General features: G+C 55.6%; 1 protein-coding gene across 1 annotated transcript; it reads right to left on the reverse strand.

Moving 5' to 3' along the window:
* Positions 1-655: 655 nt before the first annotated feature.
* ABHD17A (abhydrolase domain containing 17A, depalmitoylase) lies at positions 656-9,252 on the reverse strand. The gene is made up of 5 exons (XM_037042419.1): positions 9,083-9,252; positions 5,017-5,550; positions 3,598-3,792; positions 1,205-1,384; positions 656-1,117 (listed from the first exon to the last, which is right to left on the reverse strand). The coding sequence occupies exons 2-5, from the start codon at positions 5,346-5,348 to the stop codon at positions 892-894; spliced, it is 933 nt and encodes a 310-aa protein (XP_036898314.1). The 5' UTR covers positions 5,349-5,550; positions 9,083-9,252; the 3' UTR covers positions 656-891.
* Between the last annotated feature and the right edge of the window lie 3,359 nt (positions 9,253-12,611).

A 12,611-nucleotide genomic window follows, 5' to 3' on the forward strand; every position in this document is an offset into this window, starting at 1 on the left:
CGGACTGCAGCTGAGAGAACCCGGACGTCAAGGGCACCTCAAGCGAAGAGAGGTCAAAGGCCCTGAGGCGTGTTGCAGAAACCCAGCCCCAGGTGGCCCCTTTTCCTGGGAGAGACCCCATAAGGCCCTCCCACTGCCCTACCCCGGGGCTTCAGCCTCCACATTGGCAAAGGAAGTGACCTAGCCCTGTCCCTCAAGACCCTGGAAAGTTGTGTTGGCCCTCTGTGCAGTTCGTCCCCCAGGACAGGAGGGACAGGAAGAGCAGCCCTGTGATTTCAAGCGTCCTTATCTACCATGAGAGATTGCACCACCTCCTTATCCATCACGGGAGCTGAAGGGTGCCTCAGAGCAGGACAAGCACAGACCCACTGCAGCTACTTGCTCCCCAGGGTTGTCTGTAAACACACTCTCCCAGAAAGCACACCAAATCTAGGCAGGGAGGGTCCTGGGTTTGAATGCTGCCAATACCGCCACCACACCCAGGCAACCAATAGCCACAAGGTGCTCTGGTTGGGACCCTATCCCCTCTTCCACCAGAGTAACAGTGGTATCTGCATTTGTGCTAAACTTTCCCGAGGACTAGGAAGTAAACCCAGCACCCTCTGAGAACACAGAGTTCTAGGGAGAGCACACAAGAGCCATGAAAGTAGTAAGAGCCCTACAATTTTAACCTTTTAATTTGTTTTGCTTCCAGAAGGAAAGGAGGGCTTTGCTTTGTTGCTTGTACATTGTCCACAGAACCTGGGATGGGGCAGTTCCCACCCGATTGCCCACGGGCTGCCTCGGCGGCCTGGGGTACCCAGGGATTCACATGCAGCCCCCCGAGGCCAGGGCTGGCGCTGTCTTATTGCTGAGGTCTGTCCCGGCTTGGCTCGGGGCGCAGCAGCTCCACTAGGCGCGCTGGTTGGGCAGCTCCTGGGAGATGAACCGACGCAGGCGCTCCAGATACTGGCTGTAAAGCTCAATGTCGTTGTGCCCGGCGCCCTCTACCCACAGCGGCTCCACAGCCTTGGGGCAGCGCTCATAGAGTGCCAGCCCGTGCGAGAAGTCGATCACCTCGTCTTCCGTGCCGTGGATGATAAGCACCGGTGATGTGATCTTGGACACCTTCTCGATACTGCAGGGTGGGGGACGTCAGGCCTCCACACCCCACCCTTGACGAGGCCCCGCCCCCACCCCACTCCCAGGGCCTCCCAGCGCTCACTTGGGGAACGCATCGAAGCAGTAGGTCTTCCTGGTGTCTGGGAAGGCGACGCGCATGCCAGAGGTGAGCGGGGAGTGCAGCACCACCGCAGCACACTCGTAGCGCGAGGCGAGGTCCACAGTGGGCACTGTGCCGATGCTCTGCCCGTACAGGACGATGCTGTCCGGACTGATGCCGTACCTGGCGGCAGGGCAGGGTCAGCGGCAACCACAGTGCCTCCCCAAGCAGTTAAGTTCCCCGTTCTGTTCCGGCAGCCTCTAGGAAATTAGGCTGGTCCCTGGGACCCTCCCCTGCCTCCCAACGGAAATAGTGCTTTTAGTAGGGAGGTAAGGCCCTGGGCAGGTGTGAAAAGAGCTGCTCCCCCTCAACTCTCCCCCACCGCACTGAAGCCCCAGGTCATCTGGCTGAGTTTCTCCAACAGATCATGCAAGGGGAGTGCACCTGGTGAGGGTCCTCCCGCAAAGACTACTGGGGGCAGTGTAGCCCTGGGGCTTCTGCCCCTCCTGGTCACCCTGTCAACCCCCAACCCTACACACTTAACCAGGACCACACCCAGATTGGGGTTTTTCCTGTCTCTGCTATTGGTTTTGAGACAAGGGGTGGTCACTGTCTTTCTTCATACCCCTCATCTTTACTGTAGGGAATTGAGGCAGCTGTTCCCATATCTCCCCCCCTGATGTCTCCCGTGCCCAATTAGGTGCTTAGTGCACCATGGTGAGTAGACTATCCACTGCAGTGGGGAGGTGGGTGGATGCTAACTCCTTCTCCTGGCACTTTTTCTACATAGTGGCCAAGTCCTGGGCTTCTCTCCTAAGCCCCAGCCCTTTCCCTTGCCCTACCACCTCTCCACATGCCTATAGGGTCCCCCCACAGCCCAGCTGATCCAGCTCCAGGCCACCTACATGCCTGTTCCTGACTGCATGGGGACCCACTTGCCACCTTCCCCATGCAGATGGCCTCCAAGGCTCTCCTCCAACACATCTGACCTCAGTCCCAAAGGCACACCCCTTCCTGGTAGATAGGGGCCAGGACAGTTCTGTATGTCACCTGGGGAACACACCTGGGAAACCAGACTCCACCTCCTTGTCTACAGAGGTATTCCCACCGGTCCCCATATTAACCCCTGCCTCAACCAGGCCTCAGGGATGCCACCTGGCTACGTGCCTACCACCCTGACCACTCCTCCCTAGCCTGCTCCCATGTTGCCATTGCCACCCACCTAACGTGCTGAGCACCAGCCCAACCCTATCACCCAGCTCCAAGGAGGGATCCCCAGCAGCCCCTGGACATCTATGCCTGGATTAACTTGACAAGCACCACATGGAGCAGCACTTCTCCCCCAGGCCTCCTCAGCCCCAGGCAGTGCTTAGGCCCGAGCCTCCTGCTGACTCTAAACTGTTAGAGCTGAGGGACGAGGACTCTGGAAGTCAATACTGGTGACAGGACTGTTGGACAATGGACATAGCTCAGAGGCCTCACCCCACAGCAGGGTGTGATTCTGCCAGCAAGCTCCAGCATGAGCAGGGACAGCAGGAAGGGCTGAGGCAGCCAAGGGCAGGCATGTACGTATACCATACCATCCAAGACAAGTCCCTGGTGCGAGGGTGCCCTGCTCCCAGGGGCTGCCTGGTACATCATGGGCCCCATCTCCCCAAGGCAGACTGACTGTGCCCTGAAGGAGAGGGTCTGGCATGCTGCAAATGCTGGCTCAGAAACTGAGTGAATGTGCTTCAGTGAGTAGTAGGGAGGGAAAGGTCTGCCTAATACCTAGACAACCAGAATGGTGAAGGTCCTGAGTCAAGCATATGGGTATGTCTTCTGCTCACTGACCTCCCACTGGCCACCAGAGCTGTGCTGGGCACCAACGGGCCCAAAAGAACCCTCCAGGCCTAGAGCAGCCGCCCCCCCCCCACACTGCCCCCCAGGATGAGGCCACAAGTGCCTCATAGGCCCATCTGTAGAATCCCAATGAGGTGTAACACTGCTCTGCCCTGTACCCCATGCACTCCTTCAACCTCAGGGCCCCCACAGTTCATTCATGCAGCCCTCACATTCTACTTCTTGAACCCAAGTCCTCTGCCTACTACTCCCTCCTCCACTCCCCTGGGTACAGCCCCAGCCCATCCCTGCCCCTGTCCAGGGAGGTCCGAGGACTGCCCGCACACCAAGCATGCCTGTTAGCATGCTGAGAAGACATGGGTCAGGCCTCACCTTCTGGACCACTGAGGCTGCTGAGGATTCCCTCTCCAGTAAGGGTACCCACTGGGACTTGGCCCAGGCTCCTCCCTCTCCAGGGAGGCTGGCCCAAGTCCCTGGTGTGTACCTTCCAACCCTCCATTTCACAGGGTCTAGTCCCCTTGAGGGGGCAACCAAGTCCCCAGCACACAGCTCACCGGGTGCGCAAGGCCTGCCAGGCAGCATCAATGTCGGCGTAGAGGTTCTTCTCTGAGGGCCTACCCGAGCTGACGCCATAGCCGGAGTAGTCATAGGAGAAGATGTTACAGTTGATGCGTGTGCCCAGGCCAATGTAGAAACTGCTCATCTGGCCCAGGTCCACCGCATTGCCATGTGAGAAGAGGACTGTGTACCTAAGGGGTGGGGGAGACAGGTCAGAGGGCAAGGGGGGGGGGAGGCTATCACACCCCAACCCAGGAGGGACAGGAGTACTGACAAGGGGGATAGGCTGCCTGTGCCACAAAGTAGCCCAGCTCCCAGCTCCTCTTGCCTATGTGATCTCAGGCAGGGGACAGCCAGTGAAGCCTGAGGCTTCCCCTCTGTGAAATGGGCACTGGGACCATTGGTCACATTCTGAGCACAGGGGGGAGCCCAGCTGCCTCTCCTTGAGTCCATTGATTTTGGAGAGACTCCAACAGCCCCAGAGCATGTCAGGCATATGGGACCGCTGCTCAAGGCATTCCTGGAGAATGAGACAGCTTCTCTGTCGGCAGGGCTATCCCCTCTCCTCCAGACAGCTGGCCCCGGCTCCTGCTTCACAAATAAAGACAACCCCTGTGCACAGTGCTGTGGGTCCCCCTCTCCTTCAGAAAATGACCTTGGCACTCATTTCAGCTCTTGTCCCCTATGGCAGCCCTACCAAGCTGCTGCTAGCAGAGCCTGCCTAGGACCTGCCAACAGCAGGCAACCCGGTGTCTCCAGCCAATGGACTCCTGGAGTTCCCTTTCTTCAGCACCACTGGGTCTCAGCTCTGCACTCCCACCACACCAGACTAGCCCAAGAGGAAAAGAGCTCCCCCTTTGGACTTAGACCTGGAATCAAAACCTGCCTGGTCTGAGGCAGAAGCACCTGGAAGGTTGGCTTCTGCCCCATCCCTTAGGTTTAGGGAAGAGCTCTGCTTGCAGGTCCTAAGGTGCCCTGTTAATGGGGAGTCAGACTGAGAATGAGCCACCAGCTGGCCTCAGGTGCCAAGACTTCACTGGGCACCAAGCCCCTAAGAGACTCTGCTCCTTGTCAAGCAGGTGCTGTGACATAGCCACTTGAAGCCATTGCCCTGAACCTCAGGGTCCTCATCTGCAAGATGGGTTGCTGAGGCACCCTCAGAGCTGCACATGGTAGGACACTGGGCACTAAGGGCCCAGGGTAGCTGGGCAGAGGCCTTCGGCAAAGTGAAGCCCATCCTTGGAGGCTCTGGTCGGCCAGCCCTTGGCGAGAAGAATCCCTAGGCACCCACTGGGCTTTTGCCCCACTGTAGCCCTCCAGGGACCCTGAGGATGAGCACAAGATACTCCCCAGATCCTGTCCCCATCCGTTCTTCCAGGCTCCAGGTCTGTCCAAGTTGAGTCTTTGAAGCTAACCTGGCTCCAGGCACGCAGCGCACATACATGCAGGCAATGCGGTTGCCCCTGCTGCTCTTGGTCAGGAAGACCTCAACAGTGTCCAGCTCACGCTGGCTGTACTGGAAATCAGAGCGCTCCATCAGGTGGAGCTTCCAGCGCCCAGGGGTGCCTGTGGAGGTCCGCAGGGTCCCCAAGGGGGTGGTCCCGACCCCACCTGGCCTGGGTTCAGGCTCGGGCACCAGCGAGTAGGTGGGCTCTGGAGGCAGAAAGGCGAGCTTGGCGGCAATGCGACCAGGGCAGGGTGGGCAGCAGAAGAGGCAGCACAGCTCAGTTACAGACAGGCCGTTCATGGTGGGCACCAGGCCCCAGGGCAGGCCTCACTTAGCAGGGGAGGGGTGGGGCGCTCCGAGATATGGGCGGGGAGGGGCAACCCCCAACCACTGCCCCAGACAAGAGCCCTGTTAGGAGGCAGCAGCCCAGCCCCATCGCGGTCCAAGCCGAGCCCTCGGGAGCCTTGCAGCCTCACATCTCCAGGTTGTGCACAGGGAGGCCCTGCAAAGAACAGAGACATGTAAGAGACCCCCAGAGCACCACCAAGAGATGAGAACCAACCTAAAAAGCCTGAGGCTCTTGGCCTTCCTCAAAGCCCCATCCATCTTCTCCTGCTCAGACTGCTTGTCTTCCACCCCACAGACCTGCAAACCCAGCTTACTCTCCAAGGGGACCATGTAACTCCCAAGTGACCTCTGTGGGACCCAAAGCTGATCTGTCCCCATTTGCTACCACCCTTCCTCAGCTTGCAGTTAACAACTCTTGCCACTTAAGTCCATCTGTCTGAGTTTCTGCTGGGCAAGCAAACCCCTAGCCCGCTTGAGCTCTCCTCCCCCTGCGCTGAGGCCAGGGAAACCCTGTTGCCACCACCCCCGTGCCTCTGTCCAAAAAGGTGGCCCAGACTCTGCCCCTTGCCCATCTCCGTGATATCCCTCAAGGATCCAACTACCACCCTCAGGTGATACGGAGTAGCCAAGGGCCAGAGGGCCCCAAGAGCATGGGCAGGACCCGACTCAGGACATGCGGGAGGACTGTGATGTCCAGAGACAGAGGAGCTAAGGCAGAGGAAAGACAACAAACAAAAGCTCCGGGAACAAAAGCAGGACACATCTCAGGCTCAGCACTGAACAATGGCTCTCCTCCGTGCTGGGTGCCAGACCCAGGGGACAGGCTGTTGAGAGCATAGGGATGACGGGAGCTGGGGCTCCTCCTCCGGCTCTGCCAACTTCAGGGTCTGTGGCCTCAGGCAAGTGGCTTATCCTCCCAGGGCCTCAGTTTCCGCACCCATCAACAAAGACAGCACTCACCTCACAGGGGTAGTAAGATGAGGGGTTTAGTGGTGGGCAGGGGACAGGCTCAGAGTAGAAGCTCAATGTTCTTCCTTTTGGCAGCATGTTGTGAAACACTGTATTTAATTGACTACAACTACATTGCTAAAGCAAATACAATCCTATACAGAGCTGCCAGCAGAGAGACTAGGTAAAAACAGAGGTTTGAGGAAACCTGACCACTCACTCCACTTTCCCTACAGACTGGCTCAGAGGAGGGAGATACATGCCACTCAGCTTTCCCATCACAGCACCTTGGCGCATTCAGTTTCGAGGCCACAGCATTTGAAAACCATTGGGCCATGGACATGTGAATTCAGAGTAGGTCAGAGCAGTGTGAGGCCCAAAACACACCTGCTCCCTCCAGATCTGTGACCTGAGTGTCAGGGCTGGAGAGAGCCACATCCAGCCGCTGCCCAGACTTGGGGCACACAGAGTGGGAGAACTGCAAATGCCCACGTGGGGAGACAGACGGCTTCCAGGAGTCCCCGAACTCTCAGGCAGGATGCATGCTTCATGTGCAAGTATTTTTCAGGGGACAAGTTCTGTCTATTGTACTGGTTCTCCAAGGCAGGAGAACTTGCCCTCACCAGGGACACTTGCCTGCGTCTAGAGACATTTTTGTTTATGAAGACTGAGGAAGAGAGCCCCTAGCATTGAGAAGTTAGAGGTCAGGGATGTTGTTTAACGCCTCCCCAGGGCACCCCCCCAAGAAAGGATTATCTGTTCCCAAATGTCAACCAACATATTCCCCAAGAGGTCCAGGCCCCAACAGGTGATAGTCCGCAGGTGCGAGGGGAAACTGAAGTGTCGGAAGTCTGGGCGGCACTGTGAAAGCTGCTTTTGAGAGGAAGACCTGGCTGAGAGCCAGGGTGCAACCTTGAGGATGAAGGGGCACACCAAGCCTCACTGACCAAGCCAAAAACCTGGATGTGGTCCTTGACTCCTCCCTGCTGGCTCTTCCTCCCTCTCTTTAACTGCCTCCTGGTCCCCTCCCCTGTCATCACCTAGATGTCAGCCATCTCCTTCCTTGTTGATCCCCAAGCCCCACCCTTACTCCAGGCCATTCCTCCCCACACTCCCCAGCAGCTGAGAGATCTTTTCACAGCACAAAACTGATCATACCACCTCCCTTTTAGGATGCCCCAGGGCTTCCCACTATTTCCAGGATAGAGATCAAATCTCTCGCCAGAGCCTGCCAGGTCAGCAGCAGTCAGCTGGGGTAAACCTCTCTAGCCTCACTCATCTGGTACCCCACTCCCCCTCACTCTCCACAGATAGGCCAGAACCCATGCAGGTCCCCTCTTGGGGACCCCCTCCCCAATCTCATTGAATGGTCCTTGCCCTTGACCTTTCCACCATTCAGATCTCATTGCAGTGCCGTCAGGGAGGCCTTCCAAACCTGGTCAGGTGCCCCCAGCTTGGCACCTACCATGCTCTCACGGTTCCAGGTTCCAACCAAAGCAAAACCCCATGAAGACAGAACCACTGTCTGTGTTTGCTCAATAAACAATGGCTTAACTAATGTCCAAATGAAAAGGGAAAAAGAGGAAACGGGGAAGCAAGAGTCCTTGAGGTTTGACAGGGAAGGGGGATAGTCTCTTCTCAGGCCACATGCAACTAGGATCTCCTGCACATCATTAATGGGTGTCACTGAGTGTGCCCCAAGAGCCAGGCCTCAGACTGGGCAGTGCACATCCAGGAGCCTCACTCACTGGGCACACACCCCTGGCACCCAAAGCCCCAGTGATTCCAACCACAAGCACATACTAGGCACCCTGTTGCCAGGCCCCATATGGGTTGGAGGTGTTAAGAAGACCAACAAGGAACCAAGGTAATTGCAATACACTAGGGCGACCTAAATACAAATGACTCTGAGGGCACCTCGCCCAGCCAGTAAGGGTGGGAAGGCTGCCTGGAAGAGGTGCAGTCTGAAAGGTGGAGAGAAACTGGCCAGGTGACAGGGATGGGGCAGAGGGAAGAGCATGAACAAAACCCCAGAGGTGACAGGGCGTTCCAGGAACTGCGGGTCTTGGTTAGTGCCGACAATGGAAGAAGAGGCAGGCACAGAGATCCCAGAGGCCAGGGGCCCCGCCCGTGAGCTCCGCTGCAGAGATTGGACTTTATCCTGAGGAAAACAGGGATCCCCAGAGGAGTCCTGGGCCGGGGTTAGGGGCTGTGGGTGCTCCTCGAACTGGAGCGGAGGCCAGGCAGCCAGCAAAGGGGCTGAGGCGTCTGGGAGACGTTTAAGAAGCAAGGTTTGGCTACGGGCTGCAGCGGTGGGGGGCCCGGGTGATGGGCTGGGGGGCCGGTTCCGGGGCAGGGGCAGAGTCCGCGCTTCGGAATGCGTACTCCAGGAAGGAGCGGGCCACAACCCAAGAGAGTGGGCGTTCAACCCACCACGTCGGACGGCTGGAGGGAGGGAAAGAGGTGGGGGCCGCGTCACCGGAGAGTGAGCGCCTACCCCACGTTGGAAGGCTTGGAGGGGGGACAGGGGTAGGCCGGAATCGGGGACACTGGCCCGTGGTCCTCGCCACTGGGCCGGGGCCCCTCCGGCCAGCGCCGTGGCCGCCCCGGGAGTGTGGGGTGTTGGCGTCGTCCGACCCGGCTGCCCTGGCCTCGCGGCCGGGCCCGGCTCCCCAAACGGCCAGGCGCGGCACCGAGGCCGCCCCACGCCGTCGCACCCGCTCCTGTTCAGCACTCACCGCCGCGGCCCGCGCACCCCAGTCCTGGGGCCGCACTCCATGGTTCCCGGCCGTCAGCCCGTGCGTCCGCCCGTCCCTGAGCGCCACTGCCTGGCCTTCTGCACCGCCACCGCCGCTCCCCCGCGGGCGGAAGTCAGTCTCCCTTTCGGCACCGCCCCGGAAGTGACGCGAGTCCCGCGCAGAGGCTGGAGGGGCTCTGAGTTCCAGCTTTGGTGCTCAGGAATCGAGTACCTTTATCATTCATTCCTTCTTTTACTCACTCCAGGGTCGAGACTAAGGGGAAGCGAATTTAGCAAGGTTGCGGAAATTCAGGGTCTGATCCTGCTTTTATTTAAAATCATGATATTTTGGCCAGGATCGGTCTGGCTCAGCTGCTTGAGCGTCTTCCTGCGAAGCGGGTTCAGTTCCCCGTCGGGGCACACGCTGGGAAGGGACTCATGGGAGACGCAACCAATCTCTCTCTCATAGATGTTTCTCATCGTGTCTTTGTCCCTTCCTTCCCCTCTCTCTAAAAATATTTTCTAAAAAGTCATGAATTTTGTTCCTCCTGGGCTCTTTTGCACATTTCATTTTTTTAACTATTGCATGAAAATACTATGAATTGTGGTAGCTGAGTTTTTCGGCGTTCCTTAAATTTTGTGCCTAAGGCAAGTGCCTCGCACTCCTTACCCCAGTCCTTCCCAGCTCTGCTCACGCTACAGGGAGAGGATAAGGGCTGGGAACAAAATGGGGGCTATGGCTAAAGACGACAGGTGGCCAAGCCGAATTCTCTTTCTGAGGAGATAACAGTGACAGAGTCAGGAAGGCTGCATAGGGCCCAGCTTGAGGCAAGACTGTGAATTAGTTGGGCAGTCTCGCCCTTCCAGGTCTCCTGCCTTTATGCCTTTCCCCCTGCCTGCACCCCTATCTCAGCTCAAAATGCCCCATCCCCAGCAGACAGTCCCCAACCCACTCTCACCCCTCCTGCTTCCCAAGGACTCTAATCCTTAGCTATATTTACGGAGATAAGCCTGAGGTTCTGGACTACCAAGCCAGACCTCCTCCAGGGCCTCATTCTTCCAATCAGCTGCCTGGAGAGTACCCAGGCTCAGGAGTAGACACTGCCCAGGGCTGGTTTCCTCTGGTCCCCACCCTGACCTGAGCTCAGCCACCACACTGGCCTTGCCAGGTTCATTCCAACCTCAAGGCTTTTGCATAAGCTGAACCTCCTGCCTGGAGTGCCTTGTCCCCAAATAGCCACATGATTGGTTCCTCATCTTCAGGCATGCTCTCAGATGTCACCTCTTCAGAGAGCCCTCCCTGGCCACCACCCCCAGCCAAAGTCCTTACTATACACACCTTCATCCCATCACACTATTTCTCACATCATTTTATTGAGCTGTTTCCTTGTTTATCATCTGTCTTCCCCATATTTCATCCACTTCCCAGGGCAGGGACCCAGGCTTTCATCCATCATGTTCCCACCTGTCACTCAGGCTGTCTGATGAACTGAAGGATGTGTAACAAATGTAATAAAAATAATTCCCAACCCAGAGGATGGCTTCTGTGAGGGTGGGAGGAGGTTCACTGAGCCTTTGAGTGCCACCAAGAATAGACCTCAGGCCATCCCTCACTCTTTGATTGACTTGAGACACACAATCTATTTGGAGAATAATTTGGCCACAGGAATCAATGGTCATAAAAGCACTCCCACCAGGGAGCCATGAATTCCAGCCCCTAGCTCTCCAATCCGGAACCATTAGCACCACATGGGTACTTATTAAAATTAAATGATTGATTAAAAATCAATAAAATTTTCCCTGACTGGTGTGGCTCAGTGGATTGATCACCAGCCTGTGAACCAAAGCGTTGCTGGTTTGATTCCAAGCCAGGGTACATGCCTGGGTTTTGTGCCAGGCCCCCAGTAGGGGGTGCACAAGAGGCAACCACATATTGATATTTCTCTCCCTCTCTTTCTCCCTCCCTTCCTCTTTCTCTAAAAATAAATAAATAAAATATTTTAAAAAGTCAATAAAAATTTTAATTTAGATCTTCAGTTACAATGGTCTCAAGTGCTGAAGAGCCACATGGAACTGGTGGCTCCCATATTGAATGGCATAGATGGAGAACATGTCCATCAACTGGAAAGTCCCCGAAGCACCAGTCTACACAGTGAATTCCACCAAGAAAGGCATCTGTGTCTGTTTTTTCCCTGTTGTGTTCCCAGTGCCCAACTCAGGACTTAGCATTCAGTAAATGTTCAGTAAGTGTTGATGGAAGAAGACAAGGAAGGAAGGGGAGGAGGAATTCTCCTTCTAAAGATCTAAGTAAACAATATGAAGCACAGCAGCCCTGGCTGGTGCAGCTCAGTGGATTGAGTGCCAGCTTGCAAACCAAAGGGTCACAGGTGTGATTCCCAGTCAAGGCACATGCCTGGGTTATGGGCCAGGTCCCCAATAAGGGGCACATGAGAGACAACCACACATTGATGTTTCTCTCTCTCTCTTTCTCCTTCCCTCTCTCTCTCTGTCTAAAATAAATAAATAAAATCTTAAAAAAATAAACATCATGGAGATGGTCACTATTTCTGCCTTGGTCCACCTGCGATGCTCTCACGAAATCCCCAGGGCTAACCCACTGCTTGCATACTCAGTCCTCTCTTGTTGGACATAGAGGTTGATTCCCTCTCTGGCCAGAACAGAAATAGCGTGTGAGATTTTCGTCTTGAGGGCAGGGAACTTTGGGTGGGAGGAGACACTGAGGAAAAGATGATTCCTGGAAGAAGAGGCTTCTAATGAGAAGGTCCACCCAGCTGCATCCAGGAAACGAAGCAGTCCTAGGTTCCTCCCGACTCCGCCCTGAGAAAAACACACCACGATGGGAACAGGAGTGACGTGGGCGGATGAGAAGATGGGTGAGTTTTTCTCTTCTTCACACTTTGACATCTTCTGAGTTTGTTCTGGTTTTTCTGGGCAAAGGATGTGTTGCACTGTTATGATCAGGCAGAGGCTGAAATAAAGCTAGATGGCTAAAAGAAGACTAGCTGTTAAAAAAATTGTGCTTGCGCTTCTTGGTAGGTGCCCAAAAGAATTAAAAGCAGGGACTCAGACAGGGACTTGTACTTGATGGTTTGTAGCAGCATGATTCACAATAGCCATGAACGGATGAATGGATCAGCAAAACCTGGTCCGTCCACACAGTGGGATGATATTTAGACCTAAAAAGGATAGACACATTCTGACACCTGTGACAACGTGGATAAACTTTTTTAAAGCACTTTTTCATATGTTTTATTTATTAATTTGAGAGAGAGAGACATCGATTTGTTGTTTCACTTATTGATGCATTCATGGGTTGATTCTTGTATGTCCCTGACCGGAAATCAAACTGGCAACCTTCAGGGCGATATTCTAACCACCTGAACTATCTGGCCAGGGATAGGTGCATGAATCTTGAGGACATTAGGCTGAATGACGTAAGCCAGACACAGAAGGACAAATACTGTGTAATTCTGCTTGTAGGAGGCCCCTAGAAGAGTCAGATCCATAGA

This window comes from Sturnira hondurensis, unplaced genomic scaffold, assembly GCF_014824575.4.
Source record: "Sturnira hondurensis isolate 20B ecotype Veracruz unplaced genomic scaffold, ASM1482457v3 Scaffold0003693, whole genome shotgun sequence".
Lineage (NCBI taxonomy): Eukaryota > Metazoa > Chordata > Mammalia > Chiroptera > Phyllostomidae > Sturnira > Sturnira hondurensis.